The sequence below is a fragment of the Macrotis lagotis genome, chromosome 2 (genome assembly GCF_037893015.1).
Source record: "Macrotis lagotis isolate mMagLag1 chromosome 2, bilby.v1.9.chrom.fasta, whole genome shotgun sequence".
Classification (NCBI taxonomy): domain Eukaryota; kingdom Metazoa; phylum Chordata; class Mammalia; order Peramelemorphia; family Peramelidae; genus Macrotis; species Macrotis lagotis.
The window spans coordinates 93,276,606-93,290,231 of record NC_133659.1 but is presented as its reverse complement, the minus strand read 5'-3'; the positions used below and the strand labels follow the sequence as shown (position 1 = coordinate 93,290,231).

The 13,626-nt window shown below is 33.6% G+C and overlaps 1 protein-coding gene across 1 annotated transcript; it reads right to left on the bottom strand.

Moving 5' to 3' along the window:
• Window positions 1–1,929: 1,929 nt before the first annotated feature.
• Window positions 1,930–3,087, bottom strand: LOC141511099 (beta-hexosaminidase subunit beta-like). Its single transcript, XM_074220394.1, has one exon. It carries the CDS (start codon window positions 3,005–3,007, stop codon window positions 2,021–2,023), a length of 987 nt encoding a protein of 328 aa, XP_074076495.1. The 5' UTR covers window positions 3,008–3,087; the 3' UTR covers window positions 1,930–2,020.
• Between the last annotated feature and the right edge of the window lie 10,539 nt (window positions 3,088–13,626).

Sequence of the window (13,626 nt, the reverse complement as noted above, 5' to 3'; positions counted from 1 at the left end):
GAAACCACATCTTTTTAAAAGTCACCATAGGCAGTGCAGCTATATCATTATTAAACATATATGTATCTAGTAGTGTAGTGTCCAAATTATTTTATTTTAATTTAATTTTTTTTGTTTGTGCATAGCAATGGGGTTGTGACTTGCCCAAGGTCATACAGCTAGGTAATTATTAAATGTCTGAGGCCAGATTTGAACTCCAGGGTCAGTGCTCTATCCAAATGCCACCTAACTTCCCCTAGCGACCAAATATTTAGAGGAAAAATTCAATGAATTACAAGGAGACATGGACAACAAAACTAAAATAGTGGGGGTCCACAACCTTGCTCTCTCAGAACTAGGTAAATCTAACCATTGAATAAAGAAGAATTTAAGAAGGTAAATAAAATCTTAGAAAACTTAGCTATGATGGACATCCAGAGAAAATTGAATAGGAATAAAAAAAAGAGTATACCTTTTGCTCTACAGTATATGTCACCTGTATCAAATCTGGTCATGTGCTAGGCATAAAAACCTGACAATCAAATGCAGAAAGTCAGGAATAATTAATGTATAATTTTCAGATTTTGATGCAATAAAAATTACCTGGAATAAAGGGCCATATAATGAAACCAAAAATTAATTGAAAGCTAAATAACTTAATTTTATAGAAAGAGCAGATTGAACAACAAATCCTAGAAATAAGAATCATTTCATCCAATCATTTTATCCAATAATCAATCATTGATAACAATGAGATATCACACTAAAATATATGGAATGCAATCAAAGAAGTTTTTAGGGCAAATTTACATTTTTTAATGGTTATATTATTTCACACATAAACAGAAAAATGCTTGGGCAAGAGATAGAAAAAGAAATTCCATTTAAAATAACTGCAGATAGCATTAAATACTTGATAATCTACTTCCTAAATCACAATTGCAAAGCACTGGACCCACAAAAAAAAGTAGGATTTAAGAAGTTGGAAAAATGTCAATATCTAATGGTTATGTTGAGCTATTGTAATAAAAATGACAATTCTACACAAATTAAATTACCTATTCAGGGCCATATCAAACTTTCAAACAGCTATTTTACTAAACTAGAAAAATAGTAATAAGCAACAAAAAGTCAAGAATATCAAAGGAAATGATGAAAAAATTGTAAAGAAAGTTGTCCCAGTTGTAGCAGACCTAAAACCATATTATAAAACTGCAGTCATCTAAACTGCATAATTCTGCTTAAGAAATAAAGTAATGTATCAGAGAATTAGCATAGGTTCAAAAGAAACAATAGTAAATGACTACAATAATCGGCTGTTTGGCAAACCTAAAGACAGTAATTTCTGAGATAAGAATTCAATATTTGACAAAAATTGTTGGGGAAACTGGAAAACAGTATGACAACAACTAGGCATAGAACAAAAACTCTTATCCCATACCAAAATAAAATCAAAATGGATTTCAGGATTTAGATATAAAGAGCACTACCAAAAACTAATTAATAGATCAATAAATGCTCTATCTGTTTTATATGTATATGTATATATATATATATATATATATATATATATATATAGAGAGAGAGAGAGAGAGAGAGAGAGAGAGAGAGAGAGAGAGAGAGAGAGAAAGGGGAGAAATTTATGACTAAAAAATTAGAGTACATTATAAATTACAAAATGAATGATTTTGAGCATATTAAATTAATAAGGTTTTGCACTAATGAAACTAATGCTGTCAAAATTAGAAGACAAATAGAAAGCTGAAAGATAATTTTCACAGTTAAGGATTCTGATAATTTTCTCCTTTCTAAAATATAGAGAGAACTGCATCAAATTTATAAGGTTACAAGTCATTCCCACTGATTAATGTTCAAAAGATATGAGCAGTTTTCTTTATCTTTTTTTTTCTTTTCACAAAGATATATTTTATTTATAAAAATTTAGTTCATATTTTAATTTACATAATTTCAAAATTAAGGTGATCACAATTCAAACCTCAACTAGAATTATTTGTTCTCCATTCCACTCTATTTGGGCACTTCACATTTCACAATATCCAGCATAAAGAGGTTGTGCTGCTATTCCACGTCTGAGCATGCGGCAGCGATGTTCTGTCAATCTGCTGTAAGCATCATCCAGGTTTCGGACATTTTGAGGGCTCCAAAGGCGTTCTCCTACAGTACTTGCTCGAAGCCATAATCTTGGAGAAATATTAGTTGCATCCACGAATTTTCCCCACAGGGCAGCTGATCCACCAATTACTAGATCTTTCTGAGTTTTATTCCCCACAAAATCCAGGGGTTCCACAGTATAATACTTCTTCCAATCTTGTCCATAACTAATATAGTCTAGATACCATGGGGCTGCAAGGACTGCAGTATATCCAGCTTCTGTAACTTTCTGTAGCTCTATAGCATAATTAGACTGTATCCATATTTCAACTATAGTGTCTTCCTTAAGCTTGACTCCATTATCAAAAACTTCTTGCCAAACCATGTATCCTTTGTTTGCAGATGAAACAATGTCTATAAGCTTCTGAATATGGTAAGATTCGAGTTTCTTATAATCTTGACCAAAGCCTTGTTGCTGCACAAATTCTGCCACATCTGGATTTGATTTCCAGCAAGTGAAGTCTACTTTATCTCCTCCCAGATGGATGTACTTATCTGGAAACACTTGACTAGTTTCTTTGAAAAATTTTGACATGAACTCATAGGTTGTATTTAAAATCGGATTTACAGGTCCAAAATTATCAATCTTCACTGCTCCTTTATAACAAGGTGTCAAGAGGTCTTTCTGACCTGGACCCCAGGAGTTTGTATGACCTGGAGTATCAAAAACTGGGATAACTCTGATTCCTCGTATGCAAGCATATTCAAGCACAATTTTGACATCAGTTTGGGTATAAACATGGGCATGAGAATAGGCTCCTTCCTTGCTTAACTCTGGAAAAGTTGCACTCTGATATGGGAAGGAATGGTCATCCACTATATGCCAATGAAGAACATTAAATTTATTAAATGCCATGCCATCCAGAGTTGTAAGAATAGTCTTCAGTGGCAGATAGTGTCTGGATGTATCAATTAAAATTCCTCTATAATTAAACCTTGGAAAGTCAGTCACTTCTGTCTCGTTGACCACATGAGCTCCATAAGCATCTCTATAAACTAACTGGCTGAAAGTCTCCAAACCTTGTAAGGCACCCCAAACCTTTCTAGCTTGTAGTACTGCCACAGGTGTCTTAACAACCAGTTTATAAGACTCATCAGAAGTGCTGTCCTTGCATTCTGAGTCCGAGGTAATTAATGACAAGAAGTTGTTGTAGTTCGGTTCCATGGAAAAGTTTGAAATGATCCTCTGAACTCTTGGAATAGCCAAAAACATATTCATGATAGCGGCGGAAAGCTTCCTGCAGGAGAAAGCAGTTGGGGCCCGCGGAAGAGTGGGGGTCGTGGGTGATCTCGAAGCTGCCGCGGGGGAGACGCAGCAGCCTGGAGGACTGCCGCACGGACACGGGCTGGGGCCACAGCCCCGCGGCCCGGAGGAGGCTGAGGTCAGCAGCAGCGGCCCCCCGGCGTGGCCCAACAGCACCCGCAGCGCCATGGCCCGGCCCTGCGGTGCCTCCAGGCCTCCGGCTTCTTCTCTTGGGATCCCGGGGAGGCGGTATGAGCAGTTTTCAAATGAAGAAATTAAAAATATAATTATTTGAAAAAATGCTGAAAATCATTTCTTATTAGGGAAATTCAAATTAAAAGAACTACGACATACTAAAATAACAAAAAGGGAAAACAATGTTGGAGATGTTGTGGAAAGATTTGGACATCATTGCACTTTTGTGGGTGTTGTGAATTGCTACACCCATTCTCAAGAGCAATATGGAACTATGAAGGAAGAATAATACCCTTTGAGTCAGCAATACCAATACTAGGCCTATACCCAGAGAAATTATAAAAATGGGAAAAATCTCACATGTTCCAAAATATTCATAGCAGCTATTGTTTAGTGGCAAAGAATTGGAAATTGAGGGGATGCTGATTACTTGGGGAATGGTTGATTAAGTTATGGTCTCTGAATGTTATGGAGTACTGTTGTTCTATCAGACATCACTAATTGTTGGACTCTAGAGAAGCATGGATTGAATTGCAGGAACTGATTCTGTGTGAATGAAACCAGAACTAAAAGAACACTGAACACATTAATGGCAACATTGTGAGTTCATCAACCTTGATGGATGCAGCTCCCCTCAGCTGTTTAGAGAGCTAGGACAGTTCTGAGAGTTCTGTTATGGACAATTCTACCCACATTCAGAGGAAGAAAAACAAAACAAAACAAAACAAAAAAGAAAGGCCCCCCCTAGAATCTAAAGGTACACCTTGTTCAATTAAAAAAAAATCTTTTATGTTTTTCTATCCTAGCTCATGGTTTTCTTTCTTTTCCTTTAGTCCTAATTTCTCAAACAGAAAATGACTAATCTGTAAACATTTTAAACAGAAATATTTATGCACAATGTTCACCAGACTGTTCACAGTTTAGGGTAGGGGAGGGTGGAAGAAAATCATATAATTTAAAATAATCATCTGCATGTTAATGGATGATGAAAAAGTTTCATAAAATATAATTGAAAAAATAAAATAAAATATGAATTATTTAAAAAAGAAAGTCAAAGAGTATGGTGCTAATTGAATGGAATGGAAGTAAAGAGACAACTATTGGACACTATGGAAAACATGGAAACTGTTTAGATATTTGTTGGACACATTTGAAGTGAAAGATGAAATCTGTGTTTGGGAATATGCATAATTGTGTGAACATGTGTTTGCCTGTGTGTGTGGCCTTATAATTTGTTCATGACGGATTCATCCCAGTTTTTGTTAAAATAAATTAATTTGTTGTGATTAAAAAAATAGATGACCAATCATTTTTCTACCTTCCCCATATGATCTCAGTTTAACTTAATCTTTGTGTATTATCAAAATTCCCACTGCTCCGAATATAAATATTTTCTTACATTTGGGTCTTTTCCCCTTTTTTTATGTTATCCTTGGGATATAGACCTAGTAGTGGTATTGTTGGATCAAAGGGCAGACACACAATAAAATATTTTATTTTTCTAATTACATACAAAGACAGTTTTCAGTATTCATCTTTTTTGCAGCTTTTGAATCTCACATTTTTCTACCCTTCCCTCTCCCTTTTCATGGCAGTGAGTAGTATGATTTAAGTTGTAAATATACAAACATGTTTAACATATTTCCATAGTAGACAGGTTGTGAAAGAAGAATTAGAACTAAAGGGGGCAGAACAATGATCGAGAAAAAACAAGAATAAGATGACTAATAGCACTTTTGTTACTTCAATGACAATTTATCTAATTTTCAGATAACTGGAGAATTTTAAATCAAATTTCAAAATATTCATGCCACTTCTAGGTGTACCTTGCTGAAGGCTTCCATTATTTTTTTAGAAAGTAGGAGCAGTGACTAGACTGCAAGGCATGGAGTCATGAAGATATAAGTTCAACTGTATCCTCAGAATCCAACAAGCAGCATGATCCAGTGGAAGTTATTAGTTTCTGTCTACCTCAGTTCTCTTAATTACAAAACAGAGATAATAATAGGATCCATTTCCCAGGGGCACAATGAAAATTAAATATGATGCTATTTTTAACATGCTTAACATGGTGATGGAATATGGTAGGCATATAATAACTGCATTTTTCTTTTTCTTCTTCATTTGGAAATCAGTTAATTTTTGTGGCAATTATTATTTTCCAAAAACCACTCTTTATCCAAATTTCCCTGTTACTATTGAGAGAACCACCAAGCCCCTAGTCTTTCAGATTTTCAGTCCTCTTAATTTCATTCACCCTACATAGCCAACCAAATGTCATATCTTATAAGTTATGCTCTATTAAAAAAAAAACCTTACATATGTTGGGGTTTTCTATATGTCTTCATTTTAGAGATCACTCCTGTTTAGGCTCTCAGTATGTCTTTCCTGGACTATTGAGATAATCTCTTAATTGATCTTGTTTTTTAATGTTATTTCATTTTTTCCCAATTACATGAAAATATAGTTTTCAACATTCATCTTTTTGTAAGCTTTTGAATTCCAAATTTTTCTACCACGACCCCTTCCCTTTCCCTTTCCCATGGCAGTGAATAGGCTGTTATAGGTTGTATGTGTATACTGATTAGCATTTTTCCATATTAGTCATGTTGTGAAAGAAAAATGAGAACAAAAGGGGAAAAAGCATGAGAAAGAGGGGAAAAGCATAGAAGTGTTATAAAAGGGTATATAGTATGCTTTGGTCTGCATTCAGAGTCCTTAGTTTTGGTTGATTGTCTTTTCCCCTTCTGGATGCTGATAGCATTTTCCATTATGATATTTTAAAATTATCCTCGTTTACTGATCTACTGAGAGCATCTGAGTTCATCATAGTTGATCCTCTCACAATGTTATTAATGTGTACAACATTTTCCTGGCAATGCTCACTTAAGGTTAGCATCAGTTTATTCAAATATTTCTAGACTTTTATGAAGTTCAACTCCTCATGATTTCTTACAGAAAAATAGCACTGCATCACATTCATATACCCTAACTTGTTCAGTCATTCCTCAATTGATGGGTACCTTCGCAATTTCAAATTATTTGCTACTACAAAAAGATCTGCTATAAATATTTTTGTGCCTTTGCTCCTTCATCATGACGTCAATGTGATTTTAACATAGTAGTGGTATTATTGGTTCAAAGGTACGCACAATTTTATTTCCCTTTCGGTAAAATTCCAAATTGTTTTACAGAAAGGTTGGATCAATTTACAACTCCAACAGTAATGTATTGGTGTCCCAGTTTTCCCACATTCTCTCTACCACTGATCATTTTCCTTGTCATTATAATGAATCTGATAGGTGTGATGTGGCATCTCATTTTAATTTACATTTTTCTAATCAGTATTTATTGATCTTCTTCCTTCAAATCCATCTCCAAACTTCAAGCAACCTCCAAAGCTGCCAATGTGATTTAACAAGCAGAGTGTTTCCTATTAAGTTTTATTAGCAGAAACAATGAAAAAGCACACATTCAACATCAAAAATAAACACTGCAATGTGTAAAAATAGGAAAAAAAAAGATTGTATAGGAAATAAAAATCTGTATTTAAAAGAGCACAGTTCCTGGCATAAAATAGTACTTAATATGTACTTATTAATTTAAAATTGCTTACTTTGCTTTTGTAAAAAAATATCAAATTTAAAGAATAGTATTAAACCTGTTTATCAGTGTTCTTGTGTTTTCAATTTATTTCTCTGTCACCTTTACTATTCAATATAGTATTAGAAATGCCAGCTATAGCAATAAGAGAAAAGAAATTGAAGGAATCAGAATTAGCATTGAGGAAGCAAAACGTTCACTCTTTGCAGATAATATGATGGTATATTTAGAGAACCCGAGAAAATCATCCAAAAAGCTCCTTGAAACAATTAACACATTCAGTAAAGTAGCAGATATAAAATAGACTCATATAAATCATCAACATTTAAATATATGATCAGCAAAGTCCAAGAGCAAAAGATAAATTCCATTTAAAAAAAAATACTTGGGAATCTACCTCTCAAGATTAATCTAAAAATTGTATGAACACAATTAGATAGCACTTCTCACCCAAATAAAGTCATATCTAAAGTCAGAAAAGTTTCTAATGCTCATGGTTAGGTTGAGCTAATATAATAAAAATGGCAATTCCACTCAAATTGAATTACTTATTCAGTGCCTAACCAATCAAACTACCAAATAACTATTTTATTGAGCTAAAAGAAATAGTAACAAAATTCATCTGGAGCAACAAAAGGGCAAGAATAGCAAGGGAACTGATAAAAAAATGTAAAGGAAGTTGGCCTAGCTCTACAAGATCTAAAAATACTATAAAGTAGCAGTCATCAAACCTGCCTTATACTGGTTAAGCAATAGAGTAATGCATAAGTGGATTAGGAGTGGTTCAAAGGAAGTTTGCAGTAAATCACTACAACAATCTACTTTTTGACAAACAAAAAGACTTCAGCTTCTGGAAGAAGAATTCACTATTTGATAAAAATTGTTGGGAAAACTGGAAAACAGGATGGCAAAAACTAGACATGGTTCCACATCTTACACCCTATACCAAAATAAAGTCAAGATTTAGACATATAAAGAGAGATACCATATATAAATTAATAGACCAAGAAATACTCTATCTATCACATCCATGGAAAGGGAATAAATTTATGACCAAACAAGAATTAGAGCACATTATAAAGTGCATAATGAATGTTTTAGACTCTGTTCAATCAAAATAGGTTTTGCATTAATAAAATCAATGTTGCCAAAATTAGAAAGAAAACAGAAAGGAGTTTTTTCCCCCTTGGGTTTTTGCAAGGCAATGGGGTTAAGTGGCTTGCCCAAGGCCACACAGCTAGGTAATTATTAAGTGTCTCAGGTCAGATTTCAACTCAGCTAATCCTGACTTCATGGCCGTTGATCTATCCACTGAGCCACCTAGCTGCTCCAACAACTTGGAGTTTTGATAAAGGTCTCATTTCTAAAATTTATAGAGAATTGCATCATTTTTATAAGATCACAAGTCATTCCACAATTTATACATAGTCAAAGGATATGAACAGAGAGTTTTCAAATGAAGAAATTAAAGTTATATATATATATATATATATATATATATATCACATGAAAAAATGCTCTAAATCTCTATTGATTAAAGAAGTGAAAATTAAAGCAACAATGAGGTATTATCTCACACCTATTACATGAGCCAAGATGAGAAAAAGGGAAGATGATCAATGTTGGATAGCTTGTGGGAGGATTGGGACATTGATGCATTGTTAGTGGAGTTGTGAATGGATCCATCCTTTCTGGAAATCAATATGGAACTATTCCCAAAGAGCAATAAAACTATTCATAGCCTTTGACCCTGCAATTCCAAATCTAGGTCTATATCCAGAAGAAATTATAAAGAAGGGAAAAGTCCTACATGTTCTAAAATATTCATAGCAGCCCATTTGGTAGTAGCAAAGAATTTGAAATTGAGGGGGATGCCCAATCAATGGGGGAATAACTAAACAAGTTATGATACATGAATATTATGGAATATTATTGTTCTATAAGAAACTATAAATTGTTGGACTCTAGAGAAGCATAGAATGACTTATGGGATCTGATGCTGAGCGAAAGGAGTAGAACCAAGAGAAAAATTTTCACATCAGCATCATTGTGAGATGAACAAATTTAATGGAAGCAGTTCCTCTCAGCAGATCAGAGAGCTAGGACAACTTTATTAGACCAACTCTGGATAAGATATCTCCATCCAGAGGAAGAAAAACAAAAGGAAACAAAATACACACTCAAAAAAAAAACCCTAACCCTTCAGAATCTAATGAATACTTTATAAAAATTCTTTCTTCTTTGTCTTTCCCTTAATCCTCATATAGAAAATAATTAGTTCTAATATGTAAGTATGTGTATCAAAATATCTATGTAGAGTGCTAACCTCTTTGCAACTGAGGGGAGGGGAGTGGGAAGGGAGGGTGGAAGGAAATTATGAAACATAAAAATATGCATGTGCATATGTATGAAAATAACTAAATAAAAATAAAAAAATTTTCTCTACTCTATTTCTTCTCTATTGTTTCATTGACAATCCTTTATTTTTCTTTTGAATTACAATTGCTCACGCATATCCAGAATGTAGAGAAAAGCTGGAATTTGTCCTTGCTCTCCAAAATTTATTTCAAACTAAATTTAAATAAAACCTCAAAAGGCATTCTGATATAGCAGGAGTCCCAAAAGGATAAGATATAACTAAAAGCAACATAAGACAATATAGGACTGTAGGAATGATCTTTCTCACAAAGGGAAGAAAAGGAAAACAACCTTGTAGCACATGTTGCATCCAGGCAAGGCTGTTGGATATCTGTACCCCATCACAGGTAAGCATCCAACGTCCTGTGATCTTGAAGCAGAATACCAGTGGTATAGTGGGTCAATTGTGATGTGGCTACCTCTCAGAGGAGTGGGTGAGGAGCCAGGCCCAGCAGACACCAGTACCCCCAATGCAACAGGTTGGCAACTAGACCAAGCGACTCCAACAAGCTGTCAGAGACCAAGCAAACAGTCCCTGGAGCAAGCATAAAAGAATGATCCTTGATCTCCAGGAGCAGAGACTCACTTTGAAAAGTCCTGAAATAGGCTATGAAATGAGTATAAAACGTAACAGAAATAAACAAGAAAAAATTCTGACCAAATTAAGCTGCTATATTGACAGGGAAGATCAAAATACAAACTCAGAAGAGGAAAACAATATCAAAAAGTGAAGCCTCAAAAAAAAAACTATGAATTGACTTCGGAGCCCAAAAGAACTCCTGAAAGAGATTGAAAAGAATTTTGAAAACAAAAAAAGAGAGAAGACAAAAAACTGGGAAAAGGAAAAGAGAATTGTGCATGAGATTCATGAAAAAAAAATTATCAACAACGTGGCAAAGATAGCACAAAATATGAAAAAATGTGCAAAAATTTACTGAATTTAGTTAATCATTAGAAGTTCAATTGGTCAAATATAAAAGGAGGTATGAAAATGCACTAAAAAGCCTTAAAATTTAGAGCTGAGCAAGTGGAAGTCAGTGACTATGAGACACTAAGAATCAATGAAAACAATTTTAAAAATAGAAAATGTAACTATCTCATGGGGGAAAAAGAAACAACCCAGAAAATAGATCCAGGAGAAAAAATTTAGGAATTTTAGGATTACCTAAAAGCCATGGTCAAAAATAAGTATTGATCTTATCTTTAAAGATAGGATTGAGGAAAACTGCAGTGGGGTGAGCATCACTTGAAAGTTGCTCTCATCATATTTGACTCTAAGAGGATATAATAACTCAGTTGATTATAGAAATCTATTTTACCCTATGAGGAAGTAAGAAAGGGAAGTTCATAAATGAAGGAGACAATCATAGAAGGAAGAGGTGTAGTGGTTAGAACAATTAAAGAACATTTGGAAAAATAGGTGAAAGAATTCTATCAAATTTTTTTTTATGACACAAACATGATAATGATAACTAAACCAGAAAGAGAGAAAGGAATCAGAGAAAGAAAACTTTTGAACAATTTCCCTAATGAATATTGAAGCAAAAACTTAAAATAAAATACTTTCGAAGAGATTATTGCAGTATATCACAAGGATCATATATTATTGCCAGGTAGGATTTGAACAAGAAACAGAAAAGGAAGCAATAAAAACCACAATCACAAAACCAAAGAAAAATCATGACTATTCTAATAGATTGTGAAAAAAGCTTTTAACAAAACACAATACCCATTCCTGTTAAAAATACCAAAGAATGGGGTGGCTAGGTGGTGCAGTGGACAGAGCACTGGCTCTGGAGTCAGGAGTACCTGAGTTCAAACCCGGCCTCTGATACTTAATAATTACCTAGCTGTGTGGCTTTGGGCAAGCCACTTAACTCTCATTGCCTTGCACCCCCCCCCCCCAAAAACCAAACGCCTTAAAAAAATACTAAAGAGCATAAGAATAAATGAAATTTTCTTTAAAATGATAAGTAGTATATATAAAAACTATCACCAAACATCTGTAATGGAAACAAACTAAAAACTTTCCTAAAGAAGCAGGACTGAAACAAAGTTGCCCATTTTTACCACTATTATTCAATACTATAGAAATTTTCTTATAGCAATAAGAGAAAAAGATATAAAATTCATTTGAATAGTCAGTGGGCATGCAAAACTGTCACTCTTTACAAATCAATCATAAGTAACCAAGTAAAGCAAGTCAAAATAAATATCTTTAGCAAAGTGGAAGGATATAAAGTAAACCTATACAATTCATCAACATATCCATAATTTTCAAAAAAAGTCTAGCAGCAAGAGATAAGAGAAATGCATTTTAAATAATTGTAGATAATATAAAATACTTGGACATCTAACTGCCAAAAAACCTCCAGTAACTGTAAGAACTAAATTACAAAATAATTTTCATAGAAATAGTTATATCTAAAATAGGAGAATATTAATTGTTCATTAGTATGTTGAGGCAATATAATAAAAATATCAATTCTATATAAATTAATTCACATATTTAGTATCATAATAATGTACCAAAAATCATTTAATCTAGCTAGGAAAAGCTCATAAGAAAAGATCTAGAAGATCAAAAGGTCAAGAATTTCTAGGAAATTAAGGGAAATAAATATGAAACAAAATACTCTAGCCATACAAAATCTTAAACTGCCTTATAAAGTGATAATCATCAAAACTATCTGGGCTAAATTAAAACTTGGTGCATGAGTAGTACAAATAAGCAGCACAAAATTGAATATTAAATGACTTCAGAAACCTAGTATTTGATAAATCCTCAAAACTAAGCTTTTAGGAGAAGAACTCACTATTTAATAAAAATTGCTGAAAAAAACTAGAAAAATAGAATGACAGAAACTTGATAAAAACCAACATCTTACAACAGGGCTTTCCAAAATACTGCCTGCTGACTACAAGCTTCCTGTATGTGTGGCCCCCTGTAGGTTTTCTAAGTGCTTTAGCAAATGAAGCTGAGCTATCAGAGAACTCTCACTAAAATGGAAAATCAAAATGTACTGTTTATTATTTTATTAAAAACTTTTTTCCTTGGGTTTTTGCAAGGCAAATGGGGTTAAGTGGCTTGCCCAGGGCCACACAGCTAGGTAATTATTAAGTATCTGAGTTTGGATTTGAACTCAGGTGTTCCTAACTCCAGGGCCAGTGCTCTATCCACTGAATCACTATCAGGATAAAGTAAAAATGAACATGATTTAAACCTAAAGGGTGGCCCATAGACACATAAACAAATTAGGAGTGCATGGAATAGTTTGAGTGAAAGATCTATGGAAAAGGAAATAATTTATGACCAAACAAGAGACAGAAAGTATTATTATATGTAAAATGTATTTTTTAATTATATTGAAGTAAAAACATTTTACACAAACAAAACTAAAGCAACTGAGTTCAGAAGGAAAGCACAAACATGGAAAACAATATTATAGCAAGTAGCTCTGATAGAAGTCTCATTTTTCAATTATATAGAAAACTGTTTCAAATTTATAAGATACAAAACATTCCCCAATAAATGGCCAAAGCATAGGAATAGGTTTACAGAGGAAATAAGGCCAACTACAGTTGTCTGAAAAATGCTATAAATCTCTGTTGATTAACAGATTAGGGTTAGGGAAATTAGGGTTAGGTTTAGGTTTAGGTTTATGATTATTAAACCAACTTTGAACTACGACCTCCAGTCTATCAGATTAGCTAAAACAACAGAATGGAAAATGATAATTATTGGAGGGAGTATGGGAAAATTGGGACACTCATACACTGTAGAAGAAGTTGTAAACTCTTTTAACCATTCTGCATAGCAATTTGGATCTATGTCCAAAGTGTCAAAACTTTGCATACCCTTTGACCTGTATCCTGAAAAGATAAATAAATGGGGGGAATGACTTATTTGTGCAAAAAATTATACTTATAGTAGCACTTTTATGATGGCAATGAATTGGAAAATGAAGGGTCATTCATCAATTGTGTAATGGCTGAATTCTATTTTTTGATTTAAA